This window comes from Pantherophis guttatus, chromosome 3, assembly GCF_059756535.1.
Source record: "Pantherophis guttatus breed Tessera chromosome 3, ASM5975653v1, whole genome shotgun sequence".
NCBI lineage: Eukaryota > Metazoa > Chordata > Lepidosauria > Squamata > Colubridae > Pantherophis > Pantherophis guttatus.
In genome coordinates this window covers 64,250,304-64,262,727 of record NC_142065.1, presented here as the reverse complement: position 1 = coordinate 64,262,727, position 12,424 = coordinate 64,250,304, and the positions used below count along the sequence as shown (strand labels likewise).

The 12,424-nt window shown below is 36.8% G+C and overlaps 1 protein-coding gene across 3 annotated transcripts; it reads right to left on the bottom strand.

Annotated features, from left to right (window-relative positions):
- Positions 1–1,961: 1,961 nt before the first annotated feature.
- TCEANC2 (transcription elongation factor A N-terminal and central domain containing 2) lies at positions 1,962–12,359 on the bottom strand. Of its 3 annotated transcripts, none has more exons than XM_034415131.3 (5): positions 12,079–12,359; positions 11,644–11,904; positions 9,420–9,561; positions 8,040–8,233; positions 1,962–2,468 (listed from the first exon to the last, which is right to left on the bottom strand). In XM_034415131.3, the coding sequence occupies exons 2-5, from the start codon at positions 11,746–11,748 to the stop codon at positions 2,280–2,282; spliced, it is 630 nt and encodes a 209-aa protein (XP_034271022.1). In that variant the 5' UTR covers positions 11,749–11,904; positions 12,079–12,359; the 3' UTR covers positions 1,962–2,279. The 3 variants fall into 3 exon arrangements, with proteins under 3 accessions (XP_034271022.1, XP_034271021.1, XP_034271020.1); XM_034415130.3 differs by having other exon boundaries at positions 11,644–11,800; positions 12,079–12,324; XM_034415129.3 differs by having other exon boundaries at positions 11,644–11,748; positions 12,079–12,305.
- Between the last annotated feature and the right edge of the window lie 65 nt (positions 12,360–12,424).

Sequence of the window (12,424 nt, the reverse complement as noted above, 5' to 3'; positions counted from 1 at the left end):
AAAAAGTGCAGTTTTTTAAAAGGGTGTTGGGAAAATGGAGCCGATGTTTACTTAGACATTTTCTAGGCTTTAATGACACTGACTGAAAAAGCTACCTATAGGTTTTGTTACCTGTAGAAACAAGAAATTAATGTAATTTTACAGTAGGATTTTAATACACCATTATTAAAAAGACATGCCCCTCTATTGCAATTGCACAAACCCTGTATTGTACGCACAGAAGACCTAGTTTATGGAGCTATAAGATCATAATATCTATTTGTGAACATAAGTGCGCAAACATTAATTGACTAACATTTATGTTGGTTTACGAAGTTTACAGAGGAGAAGCGCAATTGTATACATGCCCAATCAGAAGTAAATCTTCCAGATAAGAGTGCCTGGAGTTGCAGGATATCTCATTGATCTGAAGTGGATCAATTCCATTGAGCATGTGGTTAGGCTGAAATAATATTTGTGTGTATAGATTGGTGTGCTGTCCATTTTTGGCTTCATAATTGCTAACAGAGAGCAATTCTTTTAAAACAGTACAAGAATCCTCTTTCATCTAAGAAGCAGGAGGGGATGTTGAGGCAGAAAAGGGAGCGGCAGCATGGAAAAAGTAGCTCCAAATAACTCCACAGTCATGGTCAAGCTAGGTAAATTATCACCAAACGGCATATCGCATCACCACAAGGAAAAAGGACTGCACTTCAGTTATGTGTCGTACATCAAAGATTGGAATTTAAGAGAATCAATGATTTAATCCCTTCTCTGTGAAATGAAGAGACTTGAAATGAGATGTTCCATAGCCGATTGGTGACAAGCTAGTTATCCAGGGACTGGCTTTCTTTTGAGCTTATCACGTAGATTGAGATGAAGTTGTTCCAGGGGCTAATTTATTTAGCAAGGTTTTTAAAAAAATCCTAAAGAAGTGAAGGGATTATTTCCATTTGGCTACCAAGGGTGGGATTGTCTAAAAAGTAAAAAGAGAACATGCAACGATGCAATCACACGTCAGCTTAGAGTACAGGTAGCCCTCGGCCTATGACCACAATTGAGCCCAGAATTTATGTTGCTAAGAGAGAAATTTGTTAAGTGAGTTTTGCCCCATTTTACGACTTTTCTTGCCACGTTTGTTAAGTGGATCACTGCAATTGTTCACGATTGTTCAATGAATCTGGCTTCCCCCATTGACTTTGCTTGCCAGAAATTTGCAAAAGGTGATCACATGACTCTGGGATACTGCAACCATCATAAATATGTACCAGTTGTCACGCATCCGAATGTAAATCATGTGACCATGGGGATGCTGCAATGGTCACAAGTGTGAAAAATGGTCATAAGCCCCTTTTTTTCAGTGCCGTTGTAACTTTGAACAGTCACAAATCGAGAACTACCTGTACTCTCTGGAAGCTGGCCTTAAATTGGCCGTATGAGCCAGGGTGGCGCAGTGGTTAGAATGCAGTACTGCAGGCTGACTCTGCTCACATTGGCAGGAGTTTGATTCCTTCAATCCTGACCGGCACAAGGTTGACTCAGCCTACCATCCTTCCGAGGTTGATAAAATGAGGACCCAGATTGTTGAAGGCAATATGCTGACCCTGTAAACCGCTTAAAGGGGGCAGTAAAGCATGCTGAAGTGATATATAAGTCTGAGTGCTATTGCTATTAAGTGCAGAGTGGAAACAGGATCAACAGGGTGACACCTATGTTGAGGTTGATTCGCTGGTGGGCTTTTGGATCCAATTTGAGATGCCCGTAACCCTAAACAGCTTGGCATCTCTGAACTTGCAGGATTGGCTCTCCTGACCAGAATCTGCCAACCTCCCAAGAGGGGTTTATCAAGATCCCATCCCTGATGAGATCAAGGGAGAGGGAGCACAGAGATATACAGTACGGACTTTCCTGGAGGTGGTCCCCATATATTGGAGTACCTTACTACAGATTGATGCAGTTGTGAAGAACAGCGGATGTACTAGTTTTGGGTTAACTACTATGATCACTTTTCATTTTATTTCAGTTCTTGTTTCTGGCATACTACAAAAGTTGCAGACTCTGCTGTCTAAAAGAGATTGCTTTCTAGATTGTTGTAAGATAGAAGAAGGCCCTTACCCAATCTTGCATACCACCACTTGCTTCAAATGATGATTGGGCCAGCAATTTTAAACTTCCTTAAATATACATGTTTCTCCATTATTATTGATCCAAAACATACTTAGTCCACAAAAAAAATAAGTCCCATGTTTTGGAATACTTATGCCATTGTACATCCTCCAAATCTTCAAGAGGTATATGAATCACTTTTTGTGCCTTTGGACAAGCATCTTCACTGACAAAACTCCACTTTGCACTTGTGAGCGAGTTTCAGGATTGTGCTTCAAAGAGAACACGAGCGCCCGCACGGTCCTGCGGTAGGACGTGTTAATGAGATGGGAAGAGAGGTAAAAAGCTTCTTGCTCAATATTTTCTGCCAGCAGGTGACCAATCTGAAAACAGAAAGTAAGTAAGAAATGAGATCCTTATATTTAATAAGGAGACTAAGCATTTGCAAGGGAGGTGGTTTCTTAATCAGCTCAAACAAGGAAATTCACATCACAAGTTAAACAGGAAGAGCAATTTCATTTCACTGCAGCAATTAAAGAATAAGGCTGTGTGGTCAGTTCCTGTTTTGTTTTTCTCAGTCCAACAGGAAAGTAATCTGTAGTCAGCCTGGGGTCTCAAACTCAAAAGCAATTAATTAATGGAGGAGTACCATTTCCAATAATAGTGATTTCTGCTGGGGTTTTAGACTACTCCAAAACCAGATCCTAGATGCCCTGAATCCTTCACAAAACTGAGTGGCAAGGGTGTAAAAGAAAATGGAGACTCTGTGTACGTTATGATCAAGAAAACAGAAAAGGACTTGTTAAAGCATTAATTTTGAAGTCTGGCTTCAGCATGTGCCCAGCTATATACAATAGGATATCTAAAGAAGCAATATCAAAATAAAATAAAAGCAGCTACTGCCTACAAAAAAAAGGGGGTTATTTCATTTTGATTATTGGTATCACAGAACTAAGGAGACTCCACTTTATCTTATATTATTTTACAGCCACTGTGGGCACAACCTCATCACACTCAACTGCAACTTATACCCAGAATGATGTTGTTAGTTTTCATTTACATTGAATAACTTATTCCTACTGGAAAGAATTACTGATCATGGTACCTTTGCAGAATTGTGAGTTTAAAGCGCATATTCCCAAACTCACTTTTCCAATTATTTAGAATATCTTGTCCGTTTCAAAATCACTGTCACTTATATGAGTGCTTTTTCTAACTGCTCTGCTGATTTATACGTCTGTCTTCTTAGCAATATCTCATATGAGAAAATTCAAATAATAAGGTGTACAGTATTTACTATCAAGCTTCAAGTTCACTTTAGAAATGAATGTTGACCAGAGTTGAACAGATATGATATGCCTTACTCTAACACTGCTGGGATCCAGCCTAAGCAAATCATACACCTATAGTTTGAGCTCATAGCTCATTGTATTTTACTTGTTTTACTTATGCAGCTGTCAATATGTTCCCATGCTCAACAGCAGGGAGATACTGTAAAGACAAATGTATCCTTTTTCCAGTGTAACAATGCCAGGGTTAAATGTGTAGGAAATTACAGATAAATCTTCATTTCATTTATATGTAAAAATGTAAAACCGGCTTCCATAAAGTAAACTGAATCATGTATTCCATCTAAATTATTACATACAGTATATGCATACATATTTAATTAAAATTGTGTCTACTCTAATAAGCTTTTAACATTTCTTATTCTGGACATTTGAATATATTCCCCTTCCTGCTAAAATAGCTGTGTATTCTTTAAATTCTAGCTATTTCGTGTATATGATTTTAAAAAGCCAAAACACCAAAAATATGTGCAAGGCCAGGGAAGACTGATATGGTGCAGTACAAACTTTTTTTACAAGGCTAGGGAAATATGTCAAGATGCTATCCCTCTGAGAATAAATATTTCCCATTGTATCCTGCAATAAAAGTCTATGGCTATGTATTTGTTTTAGTAGGTTTCTTTCTGGTCCTTCAGTAAAATCTATAAAAGTAACTGTTTTGTTCAAACAGAAACAATACTACAATCATAAAACCAAGTTAAAAGATGAAAAGATAACTGTGATTTGTTAGCATGTAACTTTAAAAATGGAAGCACTGTTTTATAGTTAGGCATATATAAACAGTTTACACAAAATCACAGGAGTGGTAAAATTGTTGGACTTCTTATGCCTCATGGGGTTGCCACCAAAGACCATCAGGAAACATCAGATGATCCAGAGAGCAGTGGCACAGGTACCGTAGTTATGGACACATCTCACTATCCCCATGAAACACTGCTTCTCCATGAGATGCACTGACTTCCAATAGACTTCCAGGTGCAATTCAAGATACCAATTATCACCTTAAAAGCCCTACATGGCACACGACCAAATTACTTGAAAGATTATCTTCTCCCAAGAATATCTGCCTGCCCCACATACTCCCACAGGGAATATATACTCCAGATTTCTTCTTTTCCTTCTCATGGGACCCTAGAACCATATCTTTTCTATAGTTGCCATGTTCTTTGGAATGGTGTCCAATCTCCACTCCATCATATGACAGGCCTCAACTCTGCTCACTTTTAGAAAAACTATCTGGCTCTTCCCCTCAGCATTAAGGGCCAGTTGAGCGAGAATCTTTCCTCGTGGTTGTTCTGTTCTATTGCTTGATCACCATTTTATATTTATATATTGCATATGTTTAAGCAAAAGCAATAGCACTTAAGATTTATATACCACTTCACAGTGCTTTACAGTCCTCTCTAAGCAGTTTACAGAGTCAGTATATTGCCCCCAACAAGCTGGGTCCTCATTTTACGGACCTCGGAAGGATGGAAGGCTGAGTCAACCTTGAGCCTGGTGGTTTGGGAAGGATTTGTTTGTTTTTATGCTGTACCCTGCCCAGAGTCACACAGTTTTGAGTTAGTGGCCTTACAAATCTTGTTAATAAAATAATAAATATTCTACAGTAAGTGATAGCAATGCAGATTCTTTTGACTTTGGTTTAGCATGGTATAAATCATTGTGACTTAAAAAAAAACATTTTATGGCTTAGCAGGTTCTCCTCACAGATTGCTTAGCACTTGGGTTGCTGGACTGCTGCTTTGGGCCCGCTCTGTGTACACCTGCATCTAGATATGTTTTTTAAAAAAGTAGACATTTGATATACATCTTTTAACATGTGACCATATTCAGTGAGAAAAGCGAGAAATAGTGAAATGTCTTACAATTTAATTGGAGGAATTTTTTTTAAAAAAACTCAGCTTAAAAGTGAAATGTAGATATTTGTGTAACTACTGCCATTGAATCTGTGCACTCACTTTTTCATATATAAAATATTTATAATATGTACAACACTGTTAAACTAGTTCCGCAGTTAAGCCTGACTAGAATCACTGCAATATTACGCATCTGTCTGAAAAACTGTGGGCAACAACTGATGATTCCAACTCATAATTTGGTTTACCAAGCTTCTGACGTTTTAGCTCCAGGGCCTGCTGCTGTCTTCTTAACAAAACAGGAGGGCATAATTTTTCTGACCAAAGTTGATAAGGAATAAAAGCACTGCCTCTAAATTTTGCTTTGTAGTCTTTCAGTGCCTTGACATGCCATTTAAAGGATAATTAATGAATTCATTTAAAAGGATAATTATTATGGAGTTTAATAGAGCAAGCAAGCTGGTCATTAAGCTCAGGGAGAATCCTTGTTGTGTTCATTACGTAAGGGTACCGTAGGGAGCTGATATTTACCACCACTTTGTACACTATTGACCCTCTCTGTAGGGTCTCACAATAAACTTTGATTTACAAACATTTAATTACGGATATAAGGTTTGCCTGAAATATAGACCATCTAGAGAGATGTAGAATATCTAGACAGGAGACCACTATTATACATTGCACATAAAATAAAAACTACACATTTACATATTTCTTTTCTTTCAAATGATTTCCTAAATGACTACATAATGCTGGATAATAATTTGTTCAATTGTATTTCACTGAACTGATCATAGTCAATTGAGATTATGTAACAGGTTAAGCTATAATCCATGATTTACAAAGCGCAATATATTTTATTTGCACAATATGCTAATCCAAAACAAATCACATTATGGCTAAGCATGATTTGTAAACTCAGTCCCAAGCCAATAGTTGTGCTGCCTCTTGAAATAAGGCTACAGTGGTGAAATAAAGGCTCTTTTCTGTTGTAAACAAGCAGTTAATTCTGATATCACTTCAGCAACAGGCCCAAAATGATGTTCATTTCTTGAGGCCTTCCAGCACATGACTGAAGTAGGTTTTAAAATATTTTATTCCTTCTTCTGGTTTTAGACTTCTGTCATGCTTTTGTTGTTTCAGCTGATTTTATATTTCAATTTATTGCAGTTGATATTGTTTTTATGATCCTCCTGGGCCACTCTGGGAGTTGTGTGAAGCAAAAGTACAAAACATTTTAAATGAAATTATGATTGCAGCTACTCCAGAGGAATGCGTATGGATCCGCTTCACTAAAAACGAGTAATAACAAATATTTGACTGGATGTTATGGGTAGGTACACAGGAATAAGGAAAAGTTATAGAGAATGCATTTCCCTCAACAGTATACTACAACTGGGTTTTTTACTCATTTATTTATTAAGAACATTTTTTATGACCACCCAACTCATTTAGGGTGACTCTGAGCAGTTTATAGAAGTAAAAGAAATAGTTGCAGTCTCCTCAATGATCCACAAGGTTTCATCCTCCACTATCTGCAATTTATACATTTATCTACTCTATTGTTTTGTTCTTTCCTTAATCTCTGCTATCAAGACAAAATGGCATGTTATATCATAGTAACAACCAGCAACCAAATTCAATAAATATAGTTTTCTACCACCACCATAGCTAAAGTACCTTCTGGGGGGTAAAAAGGTCCTACTGGCAAGTTACTTGTCAATAAGTAACTTTTGAATATCAACTTGTGATTTATGTAGAATGTTTATTGCTACTTTCATTCCCTCCTTGTCTAAATGGATGAAGTCAGAGTGATTTTTTTAAGATTAGCTGAACCTATCTGAAAGTTGATGTCACTTTCTTAAAATGCAATTCAAGAGAAGAGGAGGAATGAACAAACTGATTGTGGGGTGTTTTTTTAAGAGATAGAGAATTTGTTGAAATATAAGGAAGCCAAAACTAAGCCAGCGTTGGATTTATCATCTGTTCCTTCAAACTGAAAAGCAACTTGTCTTCAAGGACATCAATTTTTGCATCTGAATGCCTGCCATCTAACTTCAGCTGATTATTTTGTTAGAAAATTTACAGCGTATGGCTGCCTGTCTTATATGATTGTAACTCTGGATGATGTACAGGAAAATAACCAAATGGAAAGCCCAAATAACTGTTGAAACCAACATTATCAACAACAAAAATTAACATATCAATAGCGTATAATAGAAGAGATGTTGCTCAGGGTTGAACTGTGAAGTTCCCACTGCTCTTTGGTTGTTTGCTGGCAGACAATTCATTACCCAATGGTTTGCTTTCGGTATTATTGTAAATTGGCCAGAGTCACTTATAGAGTGAAATGGGTCATATAAATAAATTTGATAAATGAATAAACTAGGTAACATCATCAATGCAAGAACTCCACAACAACAAAGTCAGGATCCATCAACACACCCTTCTCCTCTCAAAGAATAGGTTTATCTATCACCCTGGCTCAACAAAGGTAATAGGGTCAGAGCTAATTTGCTGGGGCAGAGTGAAGATCATTACAAAGGGTATATGCTCCATAAGGGTCCTAGCTCCCATTATATGAGAGTGCTTCTGGGAAGGGGCCTGGATCATACCTATCCTGTTAGAGCATGTGAGTTGGGAACAAATAATGTGAGAAAAGCAGTCCCACAAATAACGAAATAGTAATTTTAGGCTACAAGAAAAGCTATTTGTTAGAAATATATTATGAAGACAGACACATTACCTCGAGTTCTAGAGCTTCTGCTAGTAGCTTCCGGGCATTCTGTCTCAGGCCCTCTGTTCTGCGATTACTCCTGACTTCAATTAAAGGTCTATTTGAGTGGTTTTTAATAAAACTTCTCCACTCAGTGTAGACCTCTTTTGCAAGAGTGGCCACATCCTGGTCCGGGTGTTTCCGCATCTTATTCACTGTATGACCTAGAAGTAAATTAAAGATATAGAGTACATGGTAGCATTGAATAGGATGTTGGAATGTGGGGCAAAGCTGAAAAACATCTTTTTTCTTTTTACTGCTGCCACTGCAATGTAGAAATCCTGCTCAATGAAGAGCAATTGGTTGCTGTGGCATCTATTCCCAAACCAGAATTATTATTATTACTATTTTTTGAGACCCATTGTGACATGGAGATTTAGCAACAGAGAGGAATTGGGAGAAAGGGGGGGGGATCCAAATGTGGCTTTCCTAGAAATTGTCTACTTCGTGACATCTAAAATAAATTGAAAGCTATTTTGGGACTGTAACTCAGGAGGAGCAATTAAAATAAGCTCCATGAGCACAGAAGGGGAAAATGAAGAAGGCATTGTTCTGAATGCTTGGTGGTTTCTATGTTTGTTTGTGTGTGTGTGTGTGTGTGTGTGTGTGTGTGTATTTAGAGGTGCAGCTTGATTGACAGAGGGAAATATTTATCATTTGTAGAAATCCTAGGGTGATAATGCAAAGGGCAGAACCAGGACCAATATTAAACTTGACTGAACCCAGAATTTAAATAAGTATTAATTAAATCAGTATGATTACTCCCCACGTATAATTTTTCCCCTTTGAACATTTCAAACTACATCTTAGATGCAACTTCTCCAAAGACTCTGAGAGCTGCATCTTAAGTTAGTGGCTTTAATATGTGAACAGATAAGTGCTCGATTTACAACAGTTCATTTAGTGATTGTTCAAAGTTACAACAGCACTGAAAAAAGTGACTTACAACAGTTTTTCACACTTACCACCACTGAAGCATGGTCACGTGATCAAAATTCAGATGCTTGGCAACTGACTCGTATTTATGATGGCTGCAGTGTCTGGGGTCATGGGATTACCTTTTGTAACCTTCAGACAAGCAAAGTCAATGGGGAGGCCAGATTCACTTAATAACTGTGTCACTAACTTAACAACTGTGATGATTCACTTAACCATTGTGGCAAGAAGGGTCGTAAAAATGGGGCAAAATTCACTTAACAAATGTGTCACTTAGCAACATAAATTTTGGATTCAATTGTAGTCGTAAGACAAGGACTACCTCTTCTAAATGCTTAGCATTTTATAATTGAACTGTCCCAATTTCCCACAATTCTAGCTTCTCCCGACAGAATATAAAAAGCAAATTGTTACCTATTTTCGTTGAAAGCAAAATTTCCTTGGAGGGTATTTTCTTCTTTAACTCCATCAAGGCCTCAATTAGGTTCTCCTTAGGTTGAATTGAAAGCTCCAGTACGGATTTCCATCTTTTTATATCTTCTACAACTACCACTCTCTAGGAAAGAAACCCATCATTAGGAGCTAGAATGAGGCACACATATTTACTGCAAACTCATTTTCTGTGCTTTGTGTCAGCAAACAGTGCCGTTATTGCCCTCTAAATTATTGATGATGATGGACAGTCAAATACAGAAAATCGGATAATCCACACAGATGAGTACTTGTTTCACAGCAAGTCCCTGATATAAAGTGAGTGAAATCTAGAAAGCAAAATCAACTCATTAGGCTGCCATCTTCAATTCATTTACTATTCTGAAGAGAGTGCGTAGAGCAAAGACTCCTCATAAAAATATGAGAACGCCACATAATGTTGTCAACTACACGATTCTTCACTATTACCGAAACTAAACACGCACTTGCTTGCTTTTGCTCTCTTGGCCCCAAACACATATTAACTGTCATTCCCCCCCGCTACACTGCTGTATCTGTTTTGCATCGTTCATATTCTTCTGATTTATTCCTCTACAAAATAAAGTTTTTCACTGCTCTCTTCCTTATGAAATTATATTATTTTCTCTTCCTAAAGATTTTTCTTTTCTTCTGATTAATTTTTAAACTCTTCCCATTTCATTTAACTGTTGAAGAATAAACAAGTCACATAAATAATTAAAAGATTTCTCTTGAAGCAGCCTTGGATGCGATATGCTGAGGAAAACTTACCAAAAAAAGAAAACTGAGCAAAGAAAACCCCAACTAAAATAAATTTGGATGCTTAAAATTTCCTTTTTTTAGTAAGTGTTATTCTTAAAATAAAAGAGAAAAAATTAAAAGAACAATTTTTTTCAGATTATTGCTTTGTCTTTTGAGAGAAACTGCTAAAATTGGTGTTCATTGGAAATACTTTCTAAATATAGTATTTATATAATTTAAAATGCTACCCCATTAATGTGAAAATACATTACATTTTTCAAAATGCTCATTAATTTTTAAATTAGTTTGAATTAATTTCATTTTGACCTGATAGCTCAATTTTTCAAATGAATAATTTTACTTTACTAGGAAGAGTTATTAAAACCAGTTTTATGGGAGGCAAACAATAAATGTACTGAGTTGCTAACCAAGGTAAGGATCGCTGGAGAAGCTGTCTCATTTGATTTCCTTGCCTCCATTCTGAAAGGTATAAGCTACATTTGATATTATTACTACGTTTGATGTTATAATTCTTCTCAATATGTTTTTGCAGCTTCACTGAACCTCCATTTTGGCCAAACCTTCTCCAGAATGTTGTTTAATCCATTTAAAAAAAAAAAAAAAAAGAGCCTTGGTAGTACAGGGGTTTAAGGCACCCTGTTATTAAGCTGGTTATTAAGACCAGCTGCCTGCAATTACTGCAGGGTTCGAATCTCGCCAAGGCTTAAGGTTGACTCAGCCTTCCATCCTTTCTAAGGTAGGTGAAATGAGGACCCAGTTTGTGGAGGCAATAAGCTGACTTTGTATAAATATACAAAAGGATGAAGGCTATTGCTGAGCACATTGTAAGCCGCCCTGAGTCTTCGGAGAAGGGCGGCATATAAATCAAATTAAAAAAAAAAAAAAAAAAGCACAGGTGTCAAATTCACCACATCATATTGTCGTCACGTGACGTTTCGTGACATTTTCCCCATTCACGGAGCTGAGGTGGGCGTGGCCTGCACGGGACACATCTGGCCTGCAGGCCACCAGTTTAACACCCCTGATTTAAAATATAAATATTTTTTAAAACTTTAATAAAATTCATTCATTATTCTTTGAAAGGTTACTTGAGCTGATAAAAAAAATTAAAAAGTTATTTTTGAGATGTTTTATTTGGATCATATACTGAAATTACAGGGTTCCAGAAAAGTTAACAGTCAAGCTTGTGATATTTTTGTTAATGATATTTCTTTGTATGAAAAAAATAGGCTTTTCTTGTAATCCCCCCCATCCCCCCAGCACCGATTGCCCTATTGGATTTTAAATACATATTTTAGGAAACAGTTCTAGCTTTACAATTAATCCCCTCAGAAATACTGTCATGTTGTTTGAAATCAAAGAAAGAAATCTAAATTATTACAATGCAATTGCCGGTAGTATATTTGGGAAACTATCTGAAACTTACCTTTAGAGATTCTAACGTAGCTTGTTTATAAACCTTTTTCCCAGGATCGTTCTCTGTTGGTTCTCCTTTAGTTCTGGGTGTTCTTATAACAAATTTATCCATCATCTAATAATCCATAAACAAGGAACAAATAATTGCTTATAGCAAGACGGTAGTTCTGTATGAAAGGAGGGAGGGAAGGAAGGATGATGTACTGTCTTGGTCTTCCTAAATGAACTGAGATTAATTGTGACCTTGGAGTTTAAAGTAAAAGCAGAAAACCTGTAAATAATGTAAAAGCATCTGTGCTCAAAAATAATATATTTAATAATAATAATAATATTTAATAATAAATAATAATAATATTTAATAATAAATAATAATAATATTTAATAATAAATAATAATAATAAAACACGAGGCTTCAAATGTGTTGCTGTGAGCATGAACTGGGTACCATTAAACGATGTTCAAGCCAGATCGGGACCTCTTGAATTTCTGTCGTTGTTGAGAAGCACAGTTCTTGGCACTTTTCACTTGAGTTTTCTTATAAAGTAATAAATTAATTAGGTAAAAGATAATGGAAGACGAGCTGCATCTCACTTGGGAAAAAACATTATTTGTCCGATGCCTCTTAATTGCCGGAACTGCATCTCCTTCCGCTTCTCGCCCCAACCCTCCCCCCTCCCCCCTCCCACCACTGGAACTACATTTCCCAACAACGCTTCACTTTCAACCGACTTTCCGGCCCTTCCAGATTGAGCATAGAGTTATAAAAATTAGAGTAACCACATCCTTCACAC

What these genes read in the sequence shown, in the direction of transcription:
- TCEANC2 (XM_034415129.3), bottom strand. An exon ending in CTACGTTAGAATCTCTAAAG is followed by an intron (nt 9,562 to 11,643) that starts GTAAGTTTCAGA and finishes TTTCTTTCCTAG; the next exon opens with AGAGTGGTAGTTGTAGAAGA. An exon ending in TTTGCTTTCAACGAAAATAG is followed by an intron (nt 8,234 to 9,419) that starts GTAACAATTTGC and finishes ATTTACTTCTAG; the next exon opens with GTCATACAGTGAATAAGATG.